The following is a 22127-nucleotide window of genomic DNA, read 5'->3' as shown; positions in this document are numbered from 1 at the left end:
ATTTAACCACCAGAGAACCAGAAGTGGTGCTGTGGCTCAAGTGGTAGAGTGCTTGTCTTGAGCTGAAGAGCACAGGTACAGTGCCCAGGCCCAGAGTTCAAGCCCTACAACCAACAAAAAAAAAAAAAAAAAGAAAAGTTTCTGGTCTTACCTACTGCACACAATTTCATACTGTACATTTAGCTTCAATACAATCTTACATAGCCTAAAATTTGTTTAAAAGAATATTCCAAAATGAAGATAGCAGTAATTTACTGGAGAATGCCTGTGTTGACACTTAGCATGTCAATAATCCAGAGATTCAGGAAATGAAATTCCTTCCCTGTGGTTTCTAGCCAAGCCTGTCCTAGGCTGGTGATCAATAGCAAAAAGAAAGGCTAATTTTCCCTATTGATGCTGCTATTGTTAGAAAGGCCCCTTCTGCTGGGGTCCCCAGGCAACCAATGAGTCATTGTGCACTCTTTTCTGCGCTTCTCAATGAGCAATTACATACTTGTTAAGATAATAAATTTTGTCCAGTAGTGCGGCTGATTACATTCATTTATGAAAATGACTACAAAAGCAGTAAATCAAAAAAAAAATGTTTCACTGCCTGGTTAAAATAATCACCAGAGTAGCAATAGAGAAGAAACTGGAACTTGGGAATCAGGATTCCTGAACTGAGCTCCTCGGAGAGCAAGTTGTATATACCCACTAACACTATATTCTCTATTTCTTTGTCTTTTTTCCTTTTTATTTATTTGTCAGTCGTGGGCCCTGAACTCTGGGCCTGGGCACTGTCCCTCAGCTCTTCAGCTCAAGGCTAGCCCTCTACCACTTGAGCCACAGCGCCACTTCCAGCTTTTTCTTTGTATGTGGTGCTGAGGAATGGAACCCAGGGCCTCATGCATGCAAGGCAAGCACTCTACCACCGAGCCACCTTCCCAGCCCCTCCTTTTAAAAAAAAACAACAACATTATTCTTATTATCTTTAAGTAGTTGTACAAAGAAGTTCCCATCCTACAAAACAGTATCTGAATACAAGGCGTCTGACAACATTGTCACCCATCGTTCCTGACCCACCCCCCAGTACTAGGGCTTGAACTCAGCCTGGGTGCTGTCCCTTATCTTTTCTCTTTTTTTTTTGTTCTCAAGGCCACAGCTTTACCACTTGAGATAACAGCTCCACTTCCTGCTTTTTGGTGGCTAATTGAAGTCAGGATTCCCACAGACTTTTCTACCCAGGCTGGCTTCAAACCACAGTCCTCAGATCTCAGGATTACACAGTGAGCCACCAGCATTTGGCTTACATTCTCTGTTTTCTTACCTGGGCAGAATTGTACTATCCAGTCAGTACTTCAGCTCAGATTGCTGTTAGGATGGAAGAGGGGTACCTAAGATGCTTCCGACGTATTAGTACATCTCTCAATCTTATGTTAGGATAATAGTTGTCATCCCTTAGTAGCCACAGAGAGAGATTTCTAGAACCTTCCTCAGTTATCAAATTCTGAAGATGTTCAGTCTCTTTTTATAAAACCCATGCATATCTGACAACATACTTTAAAGTCTCTCTGGATTTCTTACAATACCTAATAAGGTGTGGGCGCTGTATATATGGTTGTTGAACTGGAATATGTAGAAATAATAGGAACAAAGTCTGGCTGCATGCTGGTGGCTCATGCCTGTAATCTAGCTATGCAAGAAGCTGGTGAGGTGTGGATTTAACTCTCTCACAATCCTCCATCTTCTCAAAAGCTGGGAGAAATCAAAGTGAGCGTGTTGGTAGAGATGAGCATTTATACAAAACAGCCTTAGATCTTGTCCAGGTTCTTGTTCCTTTTGGATGATTTCTATCAGGCTGTTTCCTATTGCCTGGTTAGGTTTTCTGGTTGCGTTCTGCTTGTCTGCACAGAAGTGAAGTTCAGGACTCCTTGCTTACTGTTTGCTGTCTCCCTGTAGATCCGGGTGATGGTGGACCTCTGCAACAGCACGAAAGGCATCTGTCTGACAGGTAGGATGGCCACTGGCTGCCAGCATCCACACCGCCAACATGAATAAACACCTAAGAACACTGAAAATGGGTGTGGGTTTGAGTGTGAGGCCTCCAGACCTGACTCTAGACACCTTAAGGAAATAGGGAAATTAGATCTACATTAAAATAGTACATGGTGAAGCAGAAGCACAACTCCCTTGAATTTTTTTATTACTTTTTTAATAGTTATTTTTATTTTTGCCAGTCCTGGAACTTGAACTCAGGGCCTGGGCACTGACTGTCCCTGAGCTTCTTTTGCTGTAGGCTAGCACTTTACCACTTGAACCACAGCACCACTTCCGGCTTTTTCTGTTGATGTGGTACTGAGGAATTGAACGTGGAACTTTAGGCATGCTAAGCAAGCACTCTACCACTCAGCCACATTCTATAGAGCCCCTCTATTATGTTTTAGTTTTGCTTTATGCTGCTTCTGGGGCTTGAATTCACGGCCTGGTCCTTCCGCTCAAGGCTAGCATTCTATCACTTGAGCCTCACCTCTACGTCCACCATTCTGCTGGCTAATTGGAGATGAGAGGATCTTGGGGGACAGGGAAGTTGGCTCAGTGGAAGAGTTCAAGACCCATGACCAACTAAAAAAAAAACAAAAAAGAGTGGATGGGCATATGTTAATACACTATACTTTGGATTCGCATGAGTGAGTGAACAGAACCCCAAATTCTAGGCTGACTCTCACTTATTTTAGCCACAGAGAGAACGACAGTAATTCCACGCTTTGGGGAGATGCTAATTGAATTACTCCAGCCACATTTCAGCCCTTCCTGAAAATTGAATATCCTGGGGCAGCCTGGTCCTTTGTTCTGAAGCTCTCCAGGCTCGAGCGTCTCCCATCCATCAGCGAAGGTCCCTTAGCCTAGCTCCCGTGAGAGATAGTAATGAGTGCTACAGAAATACTCAGATAGCACAAAAGCCCTGTTGAGAGGCCCAGGAAAAGCCTCTTCCCTCCTGATTGTTACAGTGACACTTCCCGAGAGCCAGGCCACACAATGGATGCGCAGGACAGAGCTATTGAGGCCTCTTAGGAGGGAGCGACTGCCAGTGGAGATTGCATCCGCGGAGGAAATGGCTTGAGAATGGGTGATTGTCTGGCTCTTCAAAATGCTTTTCAAAAGCTAACATTTCTTTTTTTCGTGCCAGTTTGAAATTAGGCTTCTTCTTCTTTTTTAACACGGAAAGCTCTTCAATTAAAAACTTACTTGTGAACAGTACAAGTTGCAAAGTGAGTCCAGAAGATTCTCCTGGAAACGTGAACTATTATGTTGCTGAACTCTTTGGGATAGCCCCTATCTCCTGGATTAGGGACAAGGGCCAGAGAGTAAGGGACAGGACCCAGGACTGAATTGAGCAATTTCAGAAGTAGGCTGAGAGCCTTGATCCACAGAGCCCAAAGAATGCCAGGCAGAAAGAAGTCAGGTGCTGGTGGCTCACGCCTGTAATCCCAGCTACTCAGGAGGCTGAAATCTGAGGATCACGGTTCAAAATCAGTCTGGGCAAAAAAGTCTGCGATACTTTTCTTTTCAGTTAACCACCAGAAAAGCTAGCAGTAGAATGCAAGTAGTCGAGTACTAGCTTTGAGCAAAAAAACCCAAACAAACTAAGGGACAGCACCCAGGCCTTGAGTTTAAGCTTAAGTACAGGTGTGTGTGTGTGTGTGTGTGTGTGTGTGTGTGTGTGTGTGCACATGCACACACACAAAGTTAAAAAAAAAAACAACAACCAACTCAGTGGCTTAACCCAGTCTCATTTCACTAAGTGACATTCGTGTGACTCTCCCAAGAAATTCTGGCTTCCTGTGGTAACTCAGGAGTCAGGCTGCTGCCATTTCATTCTATAAATCCAGAATGAACTAGAATCTCCAGAGAGGACACCTGGTCTCTTTGTTTTCACGAGCACTGCAGGTGATTGTGTGAACTCATCCAAGGATTACTGTAGCGGGGGTATCAGGAACTTCAAGGAACCCTAATGAACACTTCATGCCTGTGATCCCAGCACTCCAGAAGCTGAGGCAGGAAGATGGCAAGTTCAAAGCCAGCCTGGGCTGCATAGTGAGTTCCTGTCTCAAAATAAAAGGAAACTAGAAGGGGGGGGAAAAGCAACAGTGTCAGGAGACCTTGGCCAGGGCTAGTGTGTCCTGCATTATACAGCTCCTGCTAAGCTGGAAGTCCCACCATGAACACAGTTCTGGGGAGTGGGGGTGTCTCAAAACCCACTATACACAGTCAGCTTGCTTCTTACAGACAAATCATCCTTATCTCCATGTGGCTCTTTTGTGGCGCCATTCGTAGTGAAGACTCTGAGAGATGTCTGCTGACCTCTGTAACTGTCCGCAGCACCTCTTCTAGTATGCCTGTGCCCTCTGGTGGTCAAGCCAGGGACTGAGCCATAGGCTAAGCTAATTTGCAACATCAAATAGTTTTGGGCCTGTATGTATTGAACATTTCCCGTAATCCCTTATTCTCCTAAGAGCTGCTGCATCTGCAGACTCTGTATCAGTATTCCATATCCCCTGTCTATCTGAGAGATTGCCTTCTAGTTGGTTGTGAAGGCTTGCTCATTCCATGGGAAGTACTTGGTATGTTGCTAGCTTTCTCTACAGTTGCAGAGAATGCTAGTCATACATTCATCCGCAATCAGGTGCCTGGTTTGTTTGTTTTTCCCTCCAAGTCCTGGGGCTTGAACTCAAGGCCTGGGCACTGTCCCTGAGCTTCTTTTGCTCAAGACTAGTACTGTACCACTTGAGCCACAGCACCACTTTGGCCTTTTCAGTTTATGTGGAATCTGTTTATATGGAATCAAACTCAGGGCTTCATGCATGCTAGGCAGGCAATCTACCACTAAGCCACATTCCCAGCCATGTTGGGTTTGGGGTTTTCTGTGTGTTTGTTTTGCTTTTGTTTTTGTAGGTTGTGTGCCTTGAATTGAGGGCCTGGGGAGCTGTTCCCTGAGCTCTTTTTGCTCAAAGCTGGTGCTCTATGACTTTGAGCCACAGCACCACTTATGGTTTTCTGGGGGTTAATTGAAGATAAAGAGTCCCATGGACTTTCCTGCCCAGGCTAGCTTTGTACCTTGATCCGCAGATCTTAGCCTCCTGAGTAGCTAGGATTAGACCTGAGCTAGCAGTGCCCAGCTATGAGCCTGGTTTTAACTATAAAAATCTTGGTGGGTTTTTTTCTACAATAATCCCCCATCTCTCCCTCCTGTCCCTCCTGCTATCTCTCTATGTCTATAACTTTCACCTTTCTATTCATCTAGATAAAAACAAGAGCTCAAAATCACATTGATCTTTAGGAGCCTACAGTCATTCTCTATCACTTCGCAGAGACAGTTTACCCCTCTTGACTTGGCAGTCAGGTGTTTTTATTGTCCATTCCACCCATGATCTGATTCAATCTCATCTCCACCCAAACCATCCTGGCCATGCTTCCGCCTTTCTCCCACCCTGAATCTCCCAAGTTCCAACCCTCTGGACCTTTGCTGCTCAGTGCTCAAAGAGACCAGTGAACATAAGACAAGTCAGCCCCATGCCTGTGGCTCACGCCTATAATCAGCTTCTCAGGAAACTGAGAGCTGAGGGTTGCGGCTCAAAGCCAGCCCTGGCAGCAAAGTCCCAGTGAGGCTCTTATCTTCAATTAACCACTCAAAAAAAAAAAATAGAAGTGTGCTGAGGTAGAGTGCTAGCCTTGAGCAAAAAAGCTCAGGAACAGCGTCCACACCCTGAGTTCAAACCCAGGACTGGCAAAAACCAAACCAAAAAAAAAAAAAAAAAAGACAACTCTGTAGAAATGATTTATCCAACCTGCTTAGGCACTTGGGTGATTTTACTCCTCAAGTTTCATCAGGCTAGTTCATGTAATAAAAGCTCTGGCAAGCCAGCCCAGAGGAGACAAGCTGGCTGGGTAAAAGCCCTGGGAACTGTTCTCATGTTCCAGGGTGACAGCACCGCCATGTACTGACACTTGCTTTTGCCTGGGCTGCGCGCACGGGCCATCTTCATGCCACTGACCCTCAGTTAATTGAGCTGACTGCTTCAGAGATAACTAGTATAAGAATCAACAGAGAGACCAGCACAGAAGACCAGACACAAACAAAAATGGCTTGATCGGTGCACGAGTCTCCACTGGGTTTTCTAAAGTGTCTTGGGGGAAAATATAATAGATATGGGATTGGTTTCTTCGGGTCGGCGGGTAACTGAGACATTTAAGCGGGAGGGAGAATACGGGTTTTTCTTCCCTCCACTTGTGAATTACCATCTGGATTTCTTTTTCTGTTTTAGGACCACCTGGCCCACCAGGTAAGAGCCCGTAGACTTTCCTGATTCAAGGGCAGGGTGTGGGTGGCCAGATCCCCAGGCTCCTTCCGGGGACAGAAGTGGGGGAAGACTGTAGAGGCTGCTTGGTTGCTTCCCTGTGCCTGTCTCTCCATGTTCCTTTCTCCTGTCACTTTGTGTGCCTGCTTCTCGTCACTTCTTTGGGAGGATGGAAAAGCAGGAGGTCATACGGGAAGGCATCAGTCCTGTCTGCTCACTGGCTAAAAGAATTCTCATCAACTTAAGTGACGTTTTCTTTGGGACGATGGTACTGTGTTTGTAGGCAGGTATTCTTCTACCCGAACTACACCCTCAGCCCTTTTCAGTTATAGGTGTTTTTCAGCTGGACTCTTTTGTGATTTGCCTAGGGCTGGCCTCAGATAACAACCTTCCTATTTCAGCCTCTTTAGAATGTAGAAGGATAGAATAACATACAGAATAATGATACCAGGCGTGTTTATTGAAATGAGGCTTCACTAACTCTCCCCCACCATAGGAATGATCCTCCTATCGCTACCTCCCACCAAACAGAGCTTGTAGGCATGTGCCACTGTGCCTAGCCAAGATAAAAAAAACTTTTTGGTCAGTCCTAGAGCTTGAACTCAGGGTCTGGGTACTGTCTTGGAGCCTCTCTCTGCTCAAGGATAGCACTCTACCATTTGAGTCACAGTGCCAGTTCTGGCTCTCTTTTGTTTATGTGGTACTGAGGAGTCGAACCCAGGGCTTCATGCATGCTAGGTAAGCACTCTACCACTAAGCTACCTTCCCAGCCCCTTAAAAACTTTTTTTAAGATTTTTTTTGTTTGGTCATGGGCTTGAACTCTGGGCCTGGCCACGCTATCCTTCAGCTCTTCAGCTCAAGGCTAGCGCCCTACCAGCGCCACTTCCGGCTTTTTTCTTTTTGCTTATGTGGTGCTGAGGAACTGAACCCAGATTCTCATGCATGCAAGGCAAGCACTCTACCAACCGAGCCACCTTCCCAGCCCCAAGATAAAAATTTGTAACTGTTCGGTATTTGCACAGGCCCTCCAGGAGTAGATGGGCTGCCGGGACACAATGGATCGGATGGACCGCCTGGTGCCGAGGGCCCCAGAGGCGAAAAAGGAGCCAACGGGAAGAGAGGAAAAATGGGTATTTCAACAACTGCTCTAATGCATTTCCTTATCTCTTGTCTCCATGATGGGACAAAGGGGAGAGGGCACCTTTTTTTTTGTTTTTGTTTTGGCTTGAACTCCACCTGGGCGCTGTCCCTGAGCTCTTCAGCTCAAGACAAACGCTCTACCACTTGAGCCACAGCGCCACTACTAGTTTTCTGGTGGCTAACTGGAGATAAGATTCTCACAGACTTTCCTGCCGAGGCTGGCTTTTGAACGTGGAGCCTCAGATCTCAGCCTCCTGAGAAGCTAGGATTACAGGCGTGAGCCGCCGGCACCTGGCTGAGGGCATCTTTTTGTCTCAGCTGGAAGCTGAGGCTGTGTTCCTCTGTCTCTCCTTCTTCAGAGCCAGTCCTCGGGTTTGGATAATAATCACTGCACTAAAAAATCTCCCTGGCTAGAGTTGTAGCTCCAAGTGTTTGGACAGGAAGGGAGCAGACCTCCAGGGATGGCACTCAGCCAGCAGGGTTTACGCTTAGATTGGCTTCACCTAAGCAAAGGCCCAGAGGTACCAAAGGTATCAGATGTATCAAGGGAGAGTTGAGGCTAATGCAGGTCCCAACGGCAGCCAGGACCAGGATAGGGGTGGAGGTTAGAAGAGCTCTGAGCAACTGTCTGTGGAAAAGCACAAGGCAGTCATGGGGGGAGGGGTAGTTGAAGATTGGTCTGGAAGCTTCTAGAAGGCCTCTCTAACAACCAGTCAAAGCCATCATGAGAAGGCAGGGAGAGTCCACCACACACTCTTGTTCAGCCTCTTAGTTCTTGTCCCCAAAGTCACCTGAGTAGGCCCTGGGCTTTTGTCTCAAATAGCACTGTTATTGTGTTCCTGTACTCAGTTTCAGTGAGATCCTGTGAGAGGGAGAGACAGGAGCACTTTTGCCCTTGACAAGGGCTCCTGTCGGTGTTCCTGGGGGCAGCTCTGTGGATCACTGTGCACACACAGCCCAAGTCAGCCCCGGCCTCAGGAAGCTAGCAATTAAGACAGGAATTACCGCGCTCGCTCAGTGGGCCATTGTCTGCGGGATGGACTCATCATTAGAAATGATGGTCAGCGATAGGACTTACCTGCAGGCAGACAGTGGGTTTATCCCCGGAAGACTCCAAACCTGTGACCCTGTCCCAGTGATGCAGCCAGCCATGCGGGTGAGGGGTCAGACTCAGGATGAGGTGTGTCCCTGCAGGCACAGGGACAGTCCATCCCCACCCTGGGAAGGGTCAGAGGTGCAGCCTGAGAGGAAAGGCATGTCCCCTCGTCCGGACAGGAGTTTCCAGATAAGTTTCCAGACAAGAAGTTTCTTGCCCTTTGCCAGTAGGAAGGGGAAAATGGGGAATTCAACCATTTCAAAGCATTTTTAAAGATTATTGGGGAAAACAAATAGGCCCTAGACAGAAATTACCTTGTATAAAGATTCTTTGGGCTAGGTATTGGTCACACTTGTAATCCCAGTTACTTAGGAGTTGATAAGCGTATTTGAAGCCAGTCTGGGGCACAGAGTTCATAAGACACTTTTTATTTCCCTCGGTCGGGCATGGGGCTTGAACTCTGGGCCTGGGCGCTGTCCCTCAGCTCTTCAGCTCAAGGCATAGGCTCCCCTGCTTGAGCCACAGCACCACTTCCGGTTTTCTGGTGGTTCATTGGAGTCTCACGGACCTTCCTGCCCGGACTGGTTTTGAACCATCAACCTCAGATCTCACCCTCCGGATTAGCTAGGATTACAGGCATGAGCCACCAGTGCCCGACTCATAAACTCTTCATCTTCAGTTAACCACAGGTATGACTCAAAGTGGTAGAAAATGAGGCTCTGATTTCAAGCCCCAGCACACATATTAAAAAATTTTTCTTTGGCTTGATGTCAGTCATGCCTGCGACCCTAGCTAAAGATGTTGGATTGATTGGAGGTCCATGACTCAGCCAGGGAAAGTGGTGGGGGATGAAGCCTTTACAGACAACCTTCTAGAGAGGACCAAGGTTATCTACAAGACCCTGGCTCTAGAGGAAGAGGTTTCTGGAAGCATTGCTCAGCCTTGAGCCAGATCCCAGAACAAAGGTCGCACTGTCTCTGCCCCCCTACTGCAGACCCCAGAGCGGTGCTCTTCTCCCTTCCTTCCTAGGCCCTGAGAGGGGTTGCAGGGACACAGAGGAGATAGAGCTCTGTCCTGAGAGCCATCAGAAGTCCCTGAGGGGTCCCCATGGTGTGAGGGGTGTGGCAAGGCTGATGGAGTTGAGTGAAATTTAGGGGTGAGGTTGGCAGTCCCAGCAGCAGGGGAAGGGGCAGAGGAAGTGAGGGGCAGGAGCGTCAACACTGACTTCCTGGCTTCTGTCCTGCAGCTGGATGGACAGTGCTCAGTTCTTCCTGAGGTAGACACCCCTACTCCAGGGTTGGGTTAGGGAAGTAAGCCATGGGATGTGCAGAGCTGAGATGCTTTGAGCATCCATCCAGGGGAGATGCAGGGGGTCCTAGAGATGTGTATCTGCAGTCAGGTGAGATCTGAGGGCTCAAGGCCTTCCTGCCAGAAAACATTCCAGAAGGATGGAACAAGTCCTGTGACTGGGAGCCAGGCATCTGATAGAATAGGACAGCCTTCTAAATCCCACAGCAGGGCGCTAGTGGCTCAGGCCTGTAATCCTAGCTACTCAGGAGGTTGAGATCTGAGGATCATGGTTCAAAGCCAGAAGAGTCCTCGAGACTCTTATCTCCAATTAACCACCAGAAAACCAGAAGTGGTGCTATGGCTCAAGTGGTAGAGCGCTTGCCTTGAGCTGAAGATCTCAGGGACAGTGCCCAGTCCCAGAGTTCAAGCCCCAAAACTGACAAAAAAGGAAGAAGGAAAGGAAAGGGAGGAAGGAAGGAAAAGAGGAGTCAGAGGAGAAGTAAGAAATCTTTGGAGTGAAAAACCCTTAAATGCTGTCAGGAGTTCAGCTAGTATCTTCTAAGAAGCCTGGCAATCTGCATTTCCTTTCTTGCCATCTGCCTCTCAATTTCTCACTTAAGAGTTAATGCTACCGTGTCTTTTTTTTTAATCCTATCTTTATTTTTTTTAGAAAACAACAAAAATAATGCCCTTGTCACAATTCATGTCTTACAACTGAGTTTTGTGTGATCCTCTCTGGTCCCTTTCCTCTGCATTAGTCACTGACAGATGGTATCTGTCCGAAATAAATCATCCTCCCTCACCCCCTATTGAGAAGATCCTGAAACTGACCCCAGCCCAAGGCTGTTGCACAACTCCAAACTCTAATGCTGGTGGTACTGTATGTTTTGCGTGGGCAACATCAGGAGAAAAATAGCAAAGAGATACTTCTCTAGCACAAGAGTTAAGTGGGGCCAGTTGCCAGTGGCTCATGCCTGTAATCCTAGCTACTTGGGAGACTGAGATGTAAGGTTTGAGGTTCAAAGCCAGGGCAGACAGAAAAGTCCCTGTGAGATTCTTACCTCTAATTAACCATTCAAAAACCAGAAGTAAAACTGTCCTTCAAAGTGGTAGAGCGCTAGCCTTGAGCAAAAGAACTCAGGCACAGAACCCAGGCCCTGAGCTCAAGCCCCAGGACAGACAAAAATAAAATAAAATAATATCTGGCCTTTCTTCTCTGATTCAAAGCCAGCCAGGAGTCACGGACAACAGTGCCAGGGTTCAGACTACATAGCGTGTCACTGTGCACAGCTTCTCTGATTGTGAATGGCTATTGGGTGGTAGCTTGTTTCTTTGCTGTTTTTGTTGTTGTTGTTTTTCTAGTACTAAGATTTAAACTCAGGGCCTAGGTGCTGTCCCTTAGATTTTTTGCTCAAGGCTGGCACTCTACCACTTAAGCCACAGTTCTACTTCGGGCTTCTTGCTGGTTAATTGGAGATGAGAGTCTCAACAGACTTTCCTGTCCAGGCTGGCTTCAAACCAGGATCCTCAGATCTCAGCCTCCTAAGTAGCTAGGCTTACAGGCATGAGCCACAGGCACGTGGCCTGAGTGGTGGTTTATTTTTAACACACTCCGAGCCAATGCATGGCCAAGGTGATTTTACCAAGAAGAAAAAGAGGAGACTGTTTTCGGCTGTGACAGTGGAGCAGAGAACAAAGGCAAAGTGCACACAGATAAAACATCCCTGGTAAGCCGGGTGCCAGTGGCTCATGCCTGTAATCCTAGCTACTCAGGAGGCTGAGATCTGAAGATCGAGATTCAAAGGCAGCCCAGGCAGGAAAGTCCGTGAGACTCTTAGCTCCAATAAACCACTAGAAAACTGGAAGTGGCACTGTGGCTCAAGTAGTAGAGTGCTCGCCTTGAAATGAAGACCGCAGGGACAGCGCCCAGGCCCAGAGTTCAAGCCCCACGACTGACCAAAAATTTAAAAAAAAAAAAAATCCCTGGTCTTTTCTTTCCCAGCTAAGAGAACAGAGTCTCCCCTCAGGCAGCCGCAGGGGCTGCAGTCCAATATGAACATTGGAACATTTTCCTGCTTCACACTTGGCCTTTTTTGAGAAAGAAAATAAAAGGCATAAGAGGTGTGTGTGTGGTGGTGGTGGGGGGGGAATCAGATCCTAAAATAGCAAGGATCTTTGTGTCTGAAAAAGAAAAGCTCACAGTCGCCAGCACCTAGTTTCCCTGAGCTCTGCAAAATCTGGCCCACTTGAAATCTTTAGAGGTGTCAGTTGCACTTGGCACATGGCCAGGCTGAGCTCTGTGGCAACCATCTAGTCTTTCATCTCCTCCAGACAATGCCAAACAGTCCCTTTAAAACAGCGACAGAGGGGAGCATCTTCTCGTGCAGAGGGCAAGTGCGTGAGCCACTTTCCAGCCAGTTGGTCCCGTGTGAGGGGGGGGCAGGGCGACCCCAAGCCATTGGGAAGGGTGTAGTGCCACTAGTCAGGATATGTCACTGTGTTACTTCTTACTGCAGTGCACAGTCCCTGGCAGATTAGTGCTCACTGTGGAGGGATCCCAGACACCTCTTAATTGTCACCCCCCCACACACACCCCCACCCCAGTTCCTTACATGTTAGCACATGATTATTTATTGTCCAAGTTAAGCTCTGGCAGAAGGAAGGGCCTGGGCCTTCTGGATCCCAGATACAGCTGAATTTCATGCATCTCAGTAAGACTTGTATGTGTTTGTACCAATACCGGAGCTTAAACTCAGAGCCTCAAGATTTCACTTGGCCTTTGTGCTCAAGGCTAGCACTCTACCACTTGAACCATACCTCCACTTTCAGCTCACTGGTGGGTAATGGGAGATAACAGTCTTAGGACTTTTCTGCCAAGGATGGCTTTGAACTGTGATCCTCAGAGCTCACTCAGTCTCCTGGGTAGCTAGGATTAGAGGAATGAGAAACTACACTTGAACTCAAATACTAATTTTTTTTGCCAGTCCTGGGGCTTGAACTCAGGGCTTGAGCACTGTCTCTGACCCTCTTTGTGCTAAAGGCTAGTGTTCCACCCCTTGAGCCACAGCACCACTTCCAGTTTTTTTTTTTTTTAAGTAGTTTATTGGAGATAATAGTCTCACGGAGACTTTTTGTCCCAGCTGGCTTTAAACCATGATCCTCAGATCTTAACCTCCTTGAGTAGCTAGGATTACAGGCATGAGCCACTGGTGCCCAGCTCAGATACTATTCTTTTTTTTTTGGGGGGGGTGTTCCGGTCGTGGGGCCTGAACTCTGAGCCTGAGCACTGCCCCTCAGCTCAAGGCAAGCGCTCTACCACTTGAGCCACAGCGCCACTTCCGGCTTTTTTCTTTTTGCTTATGTGGTGCTGAGGAATCGAACCCAGGGCCTCATGCATGCAAGGCAAGCGCTCTACCTCTGAGCCACCTTCCCAGCCCCTCAGATACTATTCTTTAATGAATATATGGCCATGTTGTAACACTAAAATGGTTATGAAGGATTATGTGTTTGGTTTGTAAAGTTGCTGTACCCGAAAGGTACTAAGTACAATGAAGTAAAGTTTCCACAATAGGTTACTATGTTATTTTTTTCCTCAGGGCTACCAGGAGCCACAGGAAATCCAGGGGAAAAGGGCGAGAAGGGAGACCCTGGGGAGCTGGGCTCACCTGGAAATGAGGGCCCACCAGGGCAGAAGGGCGAGAAAGGAGACAAAGGAGACGTGTCCAACGATGTCCTGCCAGCAGGTAAGGGCAGCCTAGGCTCCCTTCAAGGGCAGACCAGGGAGAGAGGTGCCTGCCTTTCATCCAGTCCACTGTGTCTTCCACCTGACTGGCCTTTGGTGGCCAATCAGTGTGCATGCACGTGTGCGCACACTCACGCATGCCAGTGCTGGGCCTTGAGCTTAGGGTCTTGAGCTCTTGCTTGGCACTTTTATTCAAGGCTAGCACTCTATCACTTGAGCTGCAGTTCATTTGTGTGTGTGGTTTTTGGTGGTGGTGGTGAATTGGAGATAAAGAGTCTCAGAGTTTCCTACCCCGGCTGGCTTCCGACCAGAATTCTCAGATCTCAGCCTCCTGAATAGGATTACAGGTGTGAGCCGCCAGCACTCAGCTCTGTGGTCAGCTCTTTATTTGGCTCTCTCTGTTTCTCTCTCCATTTATCTTTCCAGGTGCCAAAGGTGACCAAGGCCCACCCGGCCCACCTGGACCTCCTGGGCCCCCAGGGCCTCCAGGGCCTCCTGGAAGGGGAAGATCCAAAGGCCTTCGCCAGCCAAATGTGTTCAATGGCCAGTGTCCAGGTCAGCAAGCTGTGCCCCAAGGAAGCTGCCTCTAACACTAATGACTGATCCCTCAGGCCTTCCGTTCACATGTAGAAACACAGAGGGAAGACATTTGCTCTAAGGGGAGTTTGCTTGCTCCTCCTCCTCCTCTTTTTCTTCCTTCCTGCCTTCATTTTCCCCTCCCCACCAGCCTCTTCCATCTCCAGCCATCGCTAGTCTTGCTATTAAGTTGTAAGTATTTTACAGCAATGAATTCATGGATGTGCTGGAGATTACAGGCAATCAAATTGGTTAACAGCCCACAAATAATAACTCCGGGGTTGTGGGGGTGAGGATCCAATCCAGGGCCTCATGCATGTCGAGCATGAACTTTACCACTGAGCTACACCCCCAGCACCGGATCTTCACCACTAATCGTTGAGTATTGACAGTATGGCAGGCCCGGTACTAAGTACATAATTCCTTTGGTCTCACAACTAACATCCTCATCTCCAACTTACAGACTCCCTAGGAGCTACATAACTTGTCAGGGTCACTCAGTTAGCAAAGGACAGTGCTGGAATTCAAACCCAGGCAGGCAGCAGTTGCTAGGGGCTGAAAGTTAATTAGGGCAGGGTTGGGAAGGTGGCTTAGTGGTAGAGTGCTTGCCTTGCATGCATGAGGCTCTGGGTTTGATTCATCAGTATCACATAAGCAGAAAAAGCCAGAAGTGGTGCTGTGGCTCAAGTGGTAGAGCCCTAGCCTTGAGCTGAAGAGCTGAGGGACAGCATCCAGAGTTCAGGCCCCATAACTGACAAAATAATTAATTTAAAAAAAGTTAATTAGGGCAGGTAGAGGCATGGCTTAAGTAATTGAGTGCTGGCCTAGCAATCACAAAGCCCTAAGTTCAAAGCCTAACACTCCACCCATCCTCTCCCTGCTCAGTAATGGAGCCTAATAAGTGATTCTGCCCAAGAGTTAGCCAGAGTAGCACCTGATTCCTTCCCAGGGTGTCAGCCTCAGTCCATCAGGATCAGACCTTTTTCTTCCTTCCAAGGAGCTCAGCAGAGGTCTTTCCCAAAGGGGAGGGTCCAGTTGGAGCTCTTGCAGAATTTGAACAGCTTTAAATGAGAGGCCATTATCTCCTACAATGCCTCCTCAATGAGTCCTTGCTTGCCATATTTGGCCTTTGAACTTGGCCTCTTTCCTGCTCCAGTTCTCTTTCTGTAGCACCCTTTAATTGCCTTAGCGGAAGTTCCAGATGTAAGGGAGGCAGGAGAATCGCAAGCAGGCTCTGTAACAGATCCTGAGGAGAGACTGCTCTCCTTGGTGTCAGAGGACTTCCGAGAAACATGTCTCAGCCAGCCACCAGCCAGCATGGAGATGGGCTCCTTCCTCCTCTGACACTGTGTGATTCCACTCCCCACGCAATCCCAGCACCCATCTCCCCACCCACCCACTCTGAGAGGGGTACCACCCACCAGAGCAGCAGCCAGGAAGGGTCCCAAGCCTCTCTCTCCTCACAGACTGCCGAGGGCCTGAGAGGGCTGGTACGGGGCACATTTCTCCTTGACTGTCCCGGTGTGTCCCTCAAAGTTGATGTAGGGGAAACGTTATCCCCAGCACATCAGTGTTGAGAGCTGGGATCCTTTGAGTAGGGCCAGGTTATGAGCACTCCCCCATCCGCAGAGAGTGAGCATCACTGTCACAGGAGAGGATTCCTTGTAAGGGGTGACTTCTCCCTTCCCACTCTCTGCCACCATACAAAGCCTTCTGCCACACTGCTCTCTCCAGGTGTGGTCCCTCCATCTGTGTCTCCCTAGACTCCAGACCAGAGCCATGATAAACTGCCCAACCTATCTGTGGCAGCACAAAATAAAGTAAAACACTGATCTCCTCTTACAGTCATGGGAAACTTCTTGGGAACACCACGTTGGGGAAAGGGGGAATTGATAACATACCTGTCCGCTCCTGGATGGCGAGCAGACTCCACCCTCCTCGCAGCAAAGTCTCCACCCAGTGCCTGCGTTACCTAGGCAACTGGACACCTGGAAGAGGCCACATCTGCATCTGCTGAGGTCACATCTGAATTTGATGTGGCCACACCTTTCCCCGCCCATCCCCTAGATAAGGCCTAGCCCAGGCCCAGGTGCTCTCTCTGCCTTTTTCTAGCTCTCGCTCTCAGTTCTTTTCTGCTCTCTCTCTCTGCTCTCTTGCTCTTTTCTAGCTCTCTCTGCTAACTAGGTCTCTCTGTTCTATTCTAGCTCTCTCTCTCTGTTCTTACCTCTCTCTCTGTTAGTTTCTAGCTCTCTCTCTGTTCGTTTCTAGCTCTTTTCTCTCTCTTTCCTTTCTTTCCTCTTTCCTTTCCCAGCCATGTGGAGTGTTAACCTTGCCTGGTCCCAGCAGGTCTACTGAATAAACCTACCCCTTACCTGAATACCACGTGAGTGCTACTGTTCTTACCCCTCTCTCTGCTCTTTTCTAGCTCTTTCCTCTCTCTTTCCCAGCTCTCTCTCATTCCCAGGCCTTTCCCAGCCACGTGGAGTGCCAACCTTGCCTGGTCCCAGCAGGTCTACTGAATAAACCTACCCCTTACCTGAATACCACGTGCGTGGTACAGTTCTTACTCGGCTACCTCTTTTTAAAAACCTAACAATACCTTGTGGATTTTTTAAAGCAAACAAGGAAACAGGTGGACCTATTCTAAGGGATGTTCATGGAACTTGATCTGAAAAGAGATGGGGATTATGGCTATAAAGCAATGTAGTCACTGGGAAGGTGGCTCAGTGGTAGAGCACTTGCTTTGTATACATGAGACACTGGGTTCGATTCCTCAGCACCACATAAGCAGAAAAAGCCAGAAGTGGCGCTGTGACTCAAGTGGTAGAGTGCTAGCCTTGAGCTGAAGAGCTGAGGGACAGCACCCAGGCCCAGAGTTCAGGCCCCACAAACGGCAAAAAAAAAAAAAAAAAAAAGCAATGTAATCTCTCCTAGCTACCCAGGAGGCTGCGAACTTGAGGTTCAGAGTCAACCTGGGCAGATAAATCTGTGAGACTTATTTCCAATTAACAGCAAAAAGCCAAAGGTGAAGGTATCACTCAAGTGGTAGAGTGTCAGTATTGAACAATAAAAGCTAAGGGAGAAATGAGCGGTCCTGGGTTTAAGCCCTAGTTCTAGAACATGGACGCATGTGTGCACACATGCGCACAAGCGTACATACACACACACACACACACACACGCAAAGCTATGTAATCTCACAGTGCTCTATTATAATTGTTGTTGTCATTGTAGGTGAGACATGTGCCATACCAAATGATGATACCTTGGAGGGCAAAGTTGATGAGAAAGTCAGTGACCACCAGCCCCCGCAAGCAGGTACCAACACAGCGTGCGGGGGGGGGGGGAGGAGAGGGGAGCTCAATAGAACTGTACTTGCCTGGCATATAGAAGGCCTGGGCCCATCCTCACCCCACAAAATAAGTAAAAGATCCTGTTTTGAAATTCAGAAACTGGGGGCCTTAAGGTCATGATTAGCAGGCAAGCACCTTCCTTTTTTTTTTTGGCAGAATCTATGATCACATCCATTGGCAATCCAACACGAGTACTAAAAGTGAAAGAGACATTTGGAACTTGGATCAGAGAGTCTGCTAATAAGAGCGATGACCGGATTTGGGTAACTGAACACTTTTCAGGTACCTGCACTGAATTATGATAGTATCTTTCCCCTGTTGCCTACCTCACGCTTATGTCTGTGGGTTTTTTAATCTCTGCCATTCCATTACTGGTATCAATGTGCTGTTCTTTTTTTTTTTTTAAATTAGTGCCAGTACTGGGACTTGAACTCAGAGTCTGGGCCCCCTCCCCCTTAGCTTTTATGCTCAAGTTTGGTCCTCTACCACTTGAGCCATAACTCTACTTCTGATTTTTTGCTGATTAATTGGAGATAAGCATCTGATTGGCTTTTCTGTCTGGGCTGCCTTTGAACCTCGATGCAAAGATCTCAGCCTCCTGAGTAGCTGTGAGCTACTCAGGTTTTATAGGTGTGAGCCACCATTACCCCACTCTCAAAGACTATAAATAATACCGGGGGTGGGGGTGGGGCATGCATTTTCTCAGCGGAGCAAAGGCTATGATAACTATGTCTGAAAAAATCCATAGGATGAGCCGGGTGCCAGTGGCTCATGCTGTAATCCTAGCTACTCGGGAGGCTGAGATCTGAGGATCACGGTTCAAAGCCAGCCTGGGCATGAAACTCTTATCTCCAATAAACTACCAGAAAACCAGAAGTGGCGCTGTGGCTCAAGTGGTAGAATGCTGGCCTTGAGCTGAAGAGCTGAGGAACGGTGCCCAGGCCCAGAGTTCACGCCCCATGGCAACCAAAATATAAAAAATAAATCCATAGGGTGGTCTGGACTTTGTGTCTGGGAATATCGGGCTCTTCAAAGTGGACAAAGGGCCTTAGAGAGGGAACGGCTTCCCCCACCCCCTTCACCTTTCCCGCTGCCCAGATGGGATTGTCCATGACAAGTAACAGCCTTTCCCTCCCTGCCTTCCCCTCACAGGCATCATGGTAAAGGAGTTCAAAGATGAGCCGGCACTTCTGAACGGCAGTTACTCGCTCATCCACCTCCCTCATTACTTCCATGGCTGTGGGCATGCTGTTCACAACAACTCACTCTACTACCACAAAGCGGGCTCCAACACCATAGTGAGGTGAGCCAGCTGGACCATGTGCCTTCCTGGGGCCTACAGTCCCTGCTCTTCCATCTCAGATGGCTCCCGCTGCATGGGGCTGCCTGGGCCACCTAGGGGTGAGGACTGTGTCTTTGCCATCTTACAACCCCAGAGCTGGCCCATAGTCATGTCAGTCAGTTTGTTGACAGGAGGTCGTGAGGGAGTCCAGTGTCCCAGTCCTGGTCGTGGGGAAGCCACATCTATTTTGTCTTTTGAGAAAACAGCCAGAACCCAGAGCTTCCTCTGCCTGGATGAGCACTTTCCTTGGTTGGTTGGTTGGTTGGTTGGTTGAGACAGGGTCTCACTGTGTAGCCCAGTCTGGAACTTTCATTCTTCTTTCTCAGCCTCCCAAGTGCTGGGATTACAAGTATAAACCACCATGCTTCTTGTTATTAGTTTTAGAAGATATGTGGGTTTGAATTTCATGCCACAACTAAAATCATTGAGTACTAGGACTGCCACCCCAAACCCAGTATCTCTGCATGCTCCTGGAGGAGCCTACTTGGGGCCAGCTCACCTCCTACCTCTGCTCTCCCCGGGGGAGGGAGAGGGTCACCTGTGCAGGTGTGTCTAGGTCAGCATTTCAGCCTGTCTGCCATCCCACAAGAATTAAACACCATTAAAACCATACCGTTTTTGTCTTTATGGGCCAAGAAGAAACAAAACTCTGGGCTTTGTAAAGGCAGAAGGGGATCATCCTGAGCAAATCAAGAGACAGTGGACTGAGCATCAGGACACCGGGGATCTGACTCCAGCTCTTCTACTTGCTTGTTAAAAAGAGAGTTGAGGACCTCTGTTTTCTCAGTGGAGCCTCTGCCCCCTTTGAGCTCCACCCATTTGTGAAACATACTCCCGTATTAAGGTTGCCATAGTCCTGATCATTCAAGACTAAGACCTGGAGGGAGACTCTGTCCCTTGTCTTCCTCATACCCTCACTGAGATCCCAGTTTCACAGTCTTTTGGGCACTTGGATGCTCAGAGACTGGGATGACAGGTAGTTAGATCCACCAAAGGAATCTCAGGTGCGAGCCGTACCTCTTCTGACACCTAGCATCTCTGTAGTAGAGACAGCTGGTCTACCTCCTGCTCAGCCATCATCTCATGTCACAGTCCTGTGTAGTCTATGGCTCCCTGCTGCCATCTTTTTTTTTTTGTCCATTGTGAGGCTTGAACTCTGGGCTGGCCGCTGTCCCTGACCTCTTCAGCTCAAGGCAAGTGCTGTGCCACTTGAACCACAGCACCACTTCCAGTTTTCTGGTGGTTATTTGGAGACAAGAGTCTCTCGGCTGGCTTTAAACCACAATCCTCACATCTCAGCCTCCTAAGTAACTGGGATTACAGGCGTGAGCCACTGGCACCTGGCCCTGCTGCCATCTTATATATAGGTCTGGCGGTAGGGGAGTTCTGGGGTGAAGGAAAGTGCTGCTTCTAGTAAAGCTCAGCTGGGCTGCTCTTTGCTAGGCCCAAGCTGATTGCTGAAGGAGGGGCAGGCTGAACTCAGAGCTTGCTCTGGCAGGGAAAGACAAGCCTCCCAAGAAGTGCAGCTGCCAGGTACAGGCAACAGGGATAGTTTTGAACTGAAAGCTCTGGGAGGAAGCTGGCTCTTGTGAGCTGTGATGGACAGGGCCCTCGCTCCTCTCCAGATTCCGTTCAAGCTTTTAAAAGGTTTCTTAGTAACTTCAGATTTGTCTGCTGAAATCCGCATAGATTCCCACATTGCATGCTTTCTTTGCTGCTCAATGGCTCCATCTGGTGTTCCTTTTAGTCTAACAACCTGACTTGTCACTCCTGGATTTAGGTTGTTTTTTATTTTTGTTTTTTGGGTGTCGGCCCAGAGGCTTGAACTCAGGGCCTGAGCACTGTCCCTGAGCTTTTTCACTCAAAAGTAGTGCTCTACCACGTGAGCCTTACCACCACTTACAGCTTTTTCTGAGTAGCTAACTGACTTTTTTGTTTTGTTTTGCCTTTGTTTTTGTTTTGTGGTGGTGGTGGTGGTTGTTTAAGGACCAATAGAACAAGAATTACTTGGAACTTGTTAGCAATGCGCACTATCACCGGGATCCCTAGACTTAACTAACTCAGATGAAGTAGCCTAACAAACCATCTTTGTCTACCAAAACAGTACCTCATCTCTACTTTTCTTTCTTTCCTAACATGATTCAGATTTGAATTTGGCAAGGAAACATCCCAAACTCTGAAGCTTGAAAATGCCTTGTATTTTGATCGAAAGTACCTTTTTGCGAATTCCAAGACTTACTTCAACCTAGCTGTGGATGAGAAGGGTCTCTGGATTATCTATGCTTCCAGTGTGGACGGCTCAAACATTCTTGTTGCCCAGCTGGAAGAGAAGACATTCTCGGTGGTACAGCACATCAACACCACCTACCCCAAATCCAAGGCCGGCAATGCCTTTGTGGCCCGAGGCATCCTCTACGTCACTGACACCAAGGATACGAGGATTACATTCGCCTTTGATTTGCTAGGAGGGAAACAGATCAATGCAAACTTCGCGCTAAGGACTTCCCAGTCTGTTCTCGCCATGCTGTCCTACAACATGAGGGACCAGCGTTTGTACTCTTGGGAAGATGGCCAGTTAATGCTCTATCCTGTGCACTTTCTGTCGGCGACATTACACCAGTGATGCGCCGACCGCCCCGCCCCGCAGTACATGTTACATGTGTTCTGAGGCCCTTTCTTTCCCAACAGGGCAGCCAGGTACTTAGAACCAGAACCTCCTCTCTGTTTATCTGGTCAGTGAGCCTTCTTCAAAGTCAGCTTGCTTAGTAAGATAGCCACAGATTGGAAGTTAGAATAGCTAAGATGTGCTCATTCCTCCGCCAATTAGCTCTCATTGGTGATACAGAACATTTGGCTGAGATGATTTTTTTTTTTTTAAGAAGTCAAGTTGGGTTTGTTAGTTTGTAGTCCTGCGGCTTGAACTCAGGGCCTGGGCACTGTCCCTGAGCTTCTTTGGCTCAAGGCTAATATTCTACCACTTGAGCCACAGCTCTACTCTGGCTTTTTCTGTGTATGTGATACTGAGGAATCGAGCCCAGGGCTTCATGCATGCTAGACAAGCACTCTACCACTATGCCACGTTCTCAATCCCTTGTTGTTGTTGTTTGGGTTTGTTTATGCCAGGCCTAGGGCTTGAACTCAGGACCTGGGCACTGTCCCTGAGCTGCTTTGACTCAAGGCTAATATCTACCACTTGAGCCTCAGTACCACTTCCGGCTTTTCTGTGTATGTGGTACTGAGGAATCAAACCCAG

The 22127-nt window shown here is 48.2% G+C and overlaps 1 protein-coding gene across 1 annotated transcript; it reads left to right on the top strand.

The window, feature by feature from the left end:
• The first annotated feature begins 1941 nt into the window (after positions 1-1941).
• Gldn (gliomedin) lies at positions 1942-21499 on the top strand. The gene is made up of 9 exons (XM_013010085.1): positions 1942-1990; positions 6303-6320; positions 7359-7466; positions 13459-13605; positions 14031-14159; positions 17414-17497; positions 17689-17814; positions 18685-18835; positions 21020-21499. The coding sequence occupies exons 1-9, from the start codon at positions 1948-1950 to the stop codon at positions 21495-21497; spliced, it is 1284 nt and encodes a 427-aa protein (XP_012865539.1). The 5' UTR covers positions 1942-1947; the 3' UTR covers positions 21498-21499.
• The last annotated feature ends 628 nt before the right edge of the window (positions 21500-22127 follow it).

The sequence above is a fragment of the Dipodomys ordii genome, unplaced genomic scaffold (genome assembly GCF_000151885.1).
Source record: "Dipodomys ordii isolate 6190 unplaced genomic scaffold, Dord_2.0 Scaffold11, whole genome shotgun sequence".
NCBI classification, from domain to species: domain Eukaryota; kingdom Metazoa; phylum Chordata; class Mammalia; order Rodentia; family Heteromyidae; genus Dipodomys; species Dipodomys ordii.
This window is presented reverse-complemented; position numbering and strand designations above follow the sequence as displayed.

Excerpts from the sequence above, each read along its gene's own strand:
- Gldn (XM_013010085.1), top strand. The coding sequence starts at position 1,948 with ATGGTGGACCTCTGCAACAGCACGAAAGGCATCTGTCTGACAG. Across the intron at positions 13,606-14,030 it reads CAACGATGTCCTGCCAGCAG|GTGCCAAAGGTGACCAAGGC; the intron begins GTAAGGGCAGCC and ends TTATCTTTCCAG. Across the intron at positions 18,836-21,019 it reads GGCTCCAACACCATAGTGAG|ATTTGAATTTGGCAAGGAAA; the intron begins GTGAGCCAGCTG and ends AACATGATTCAG.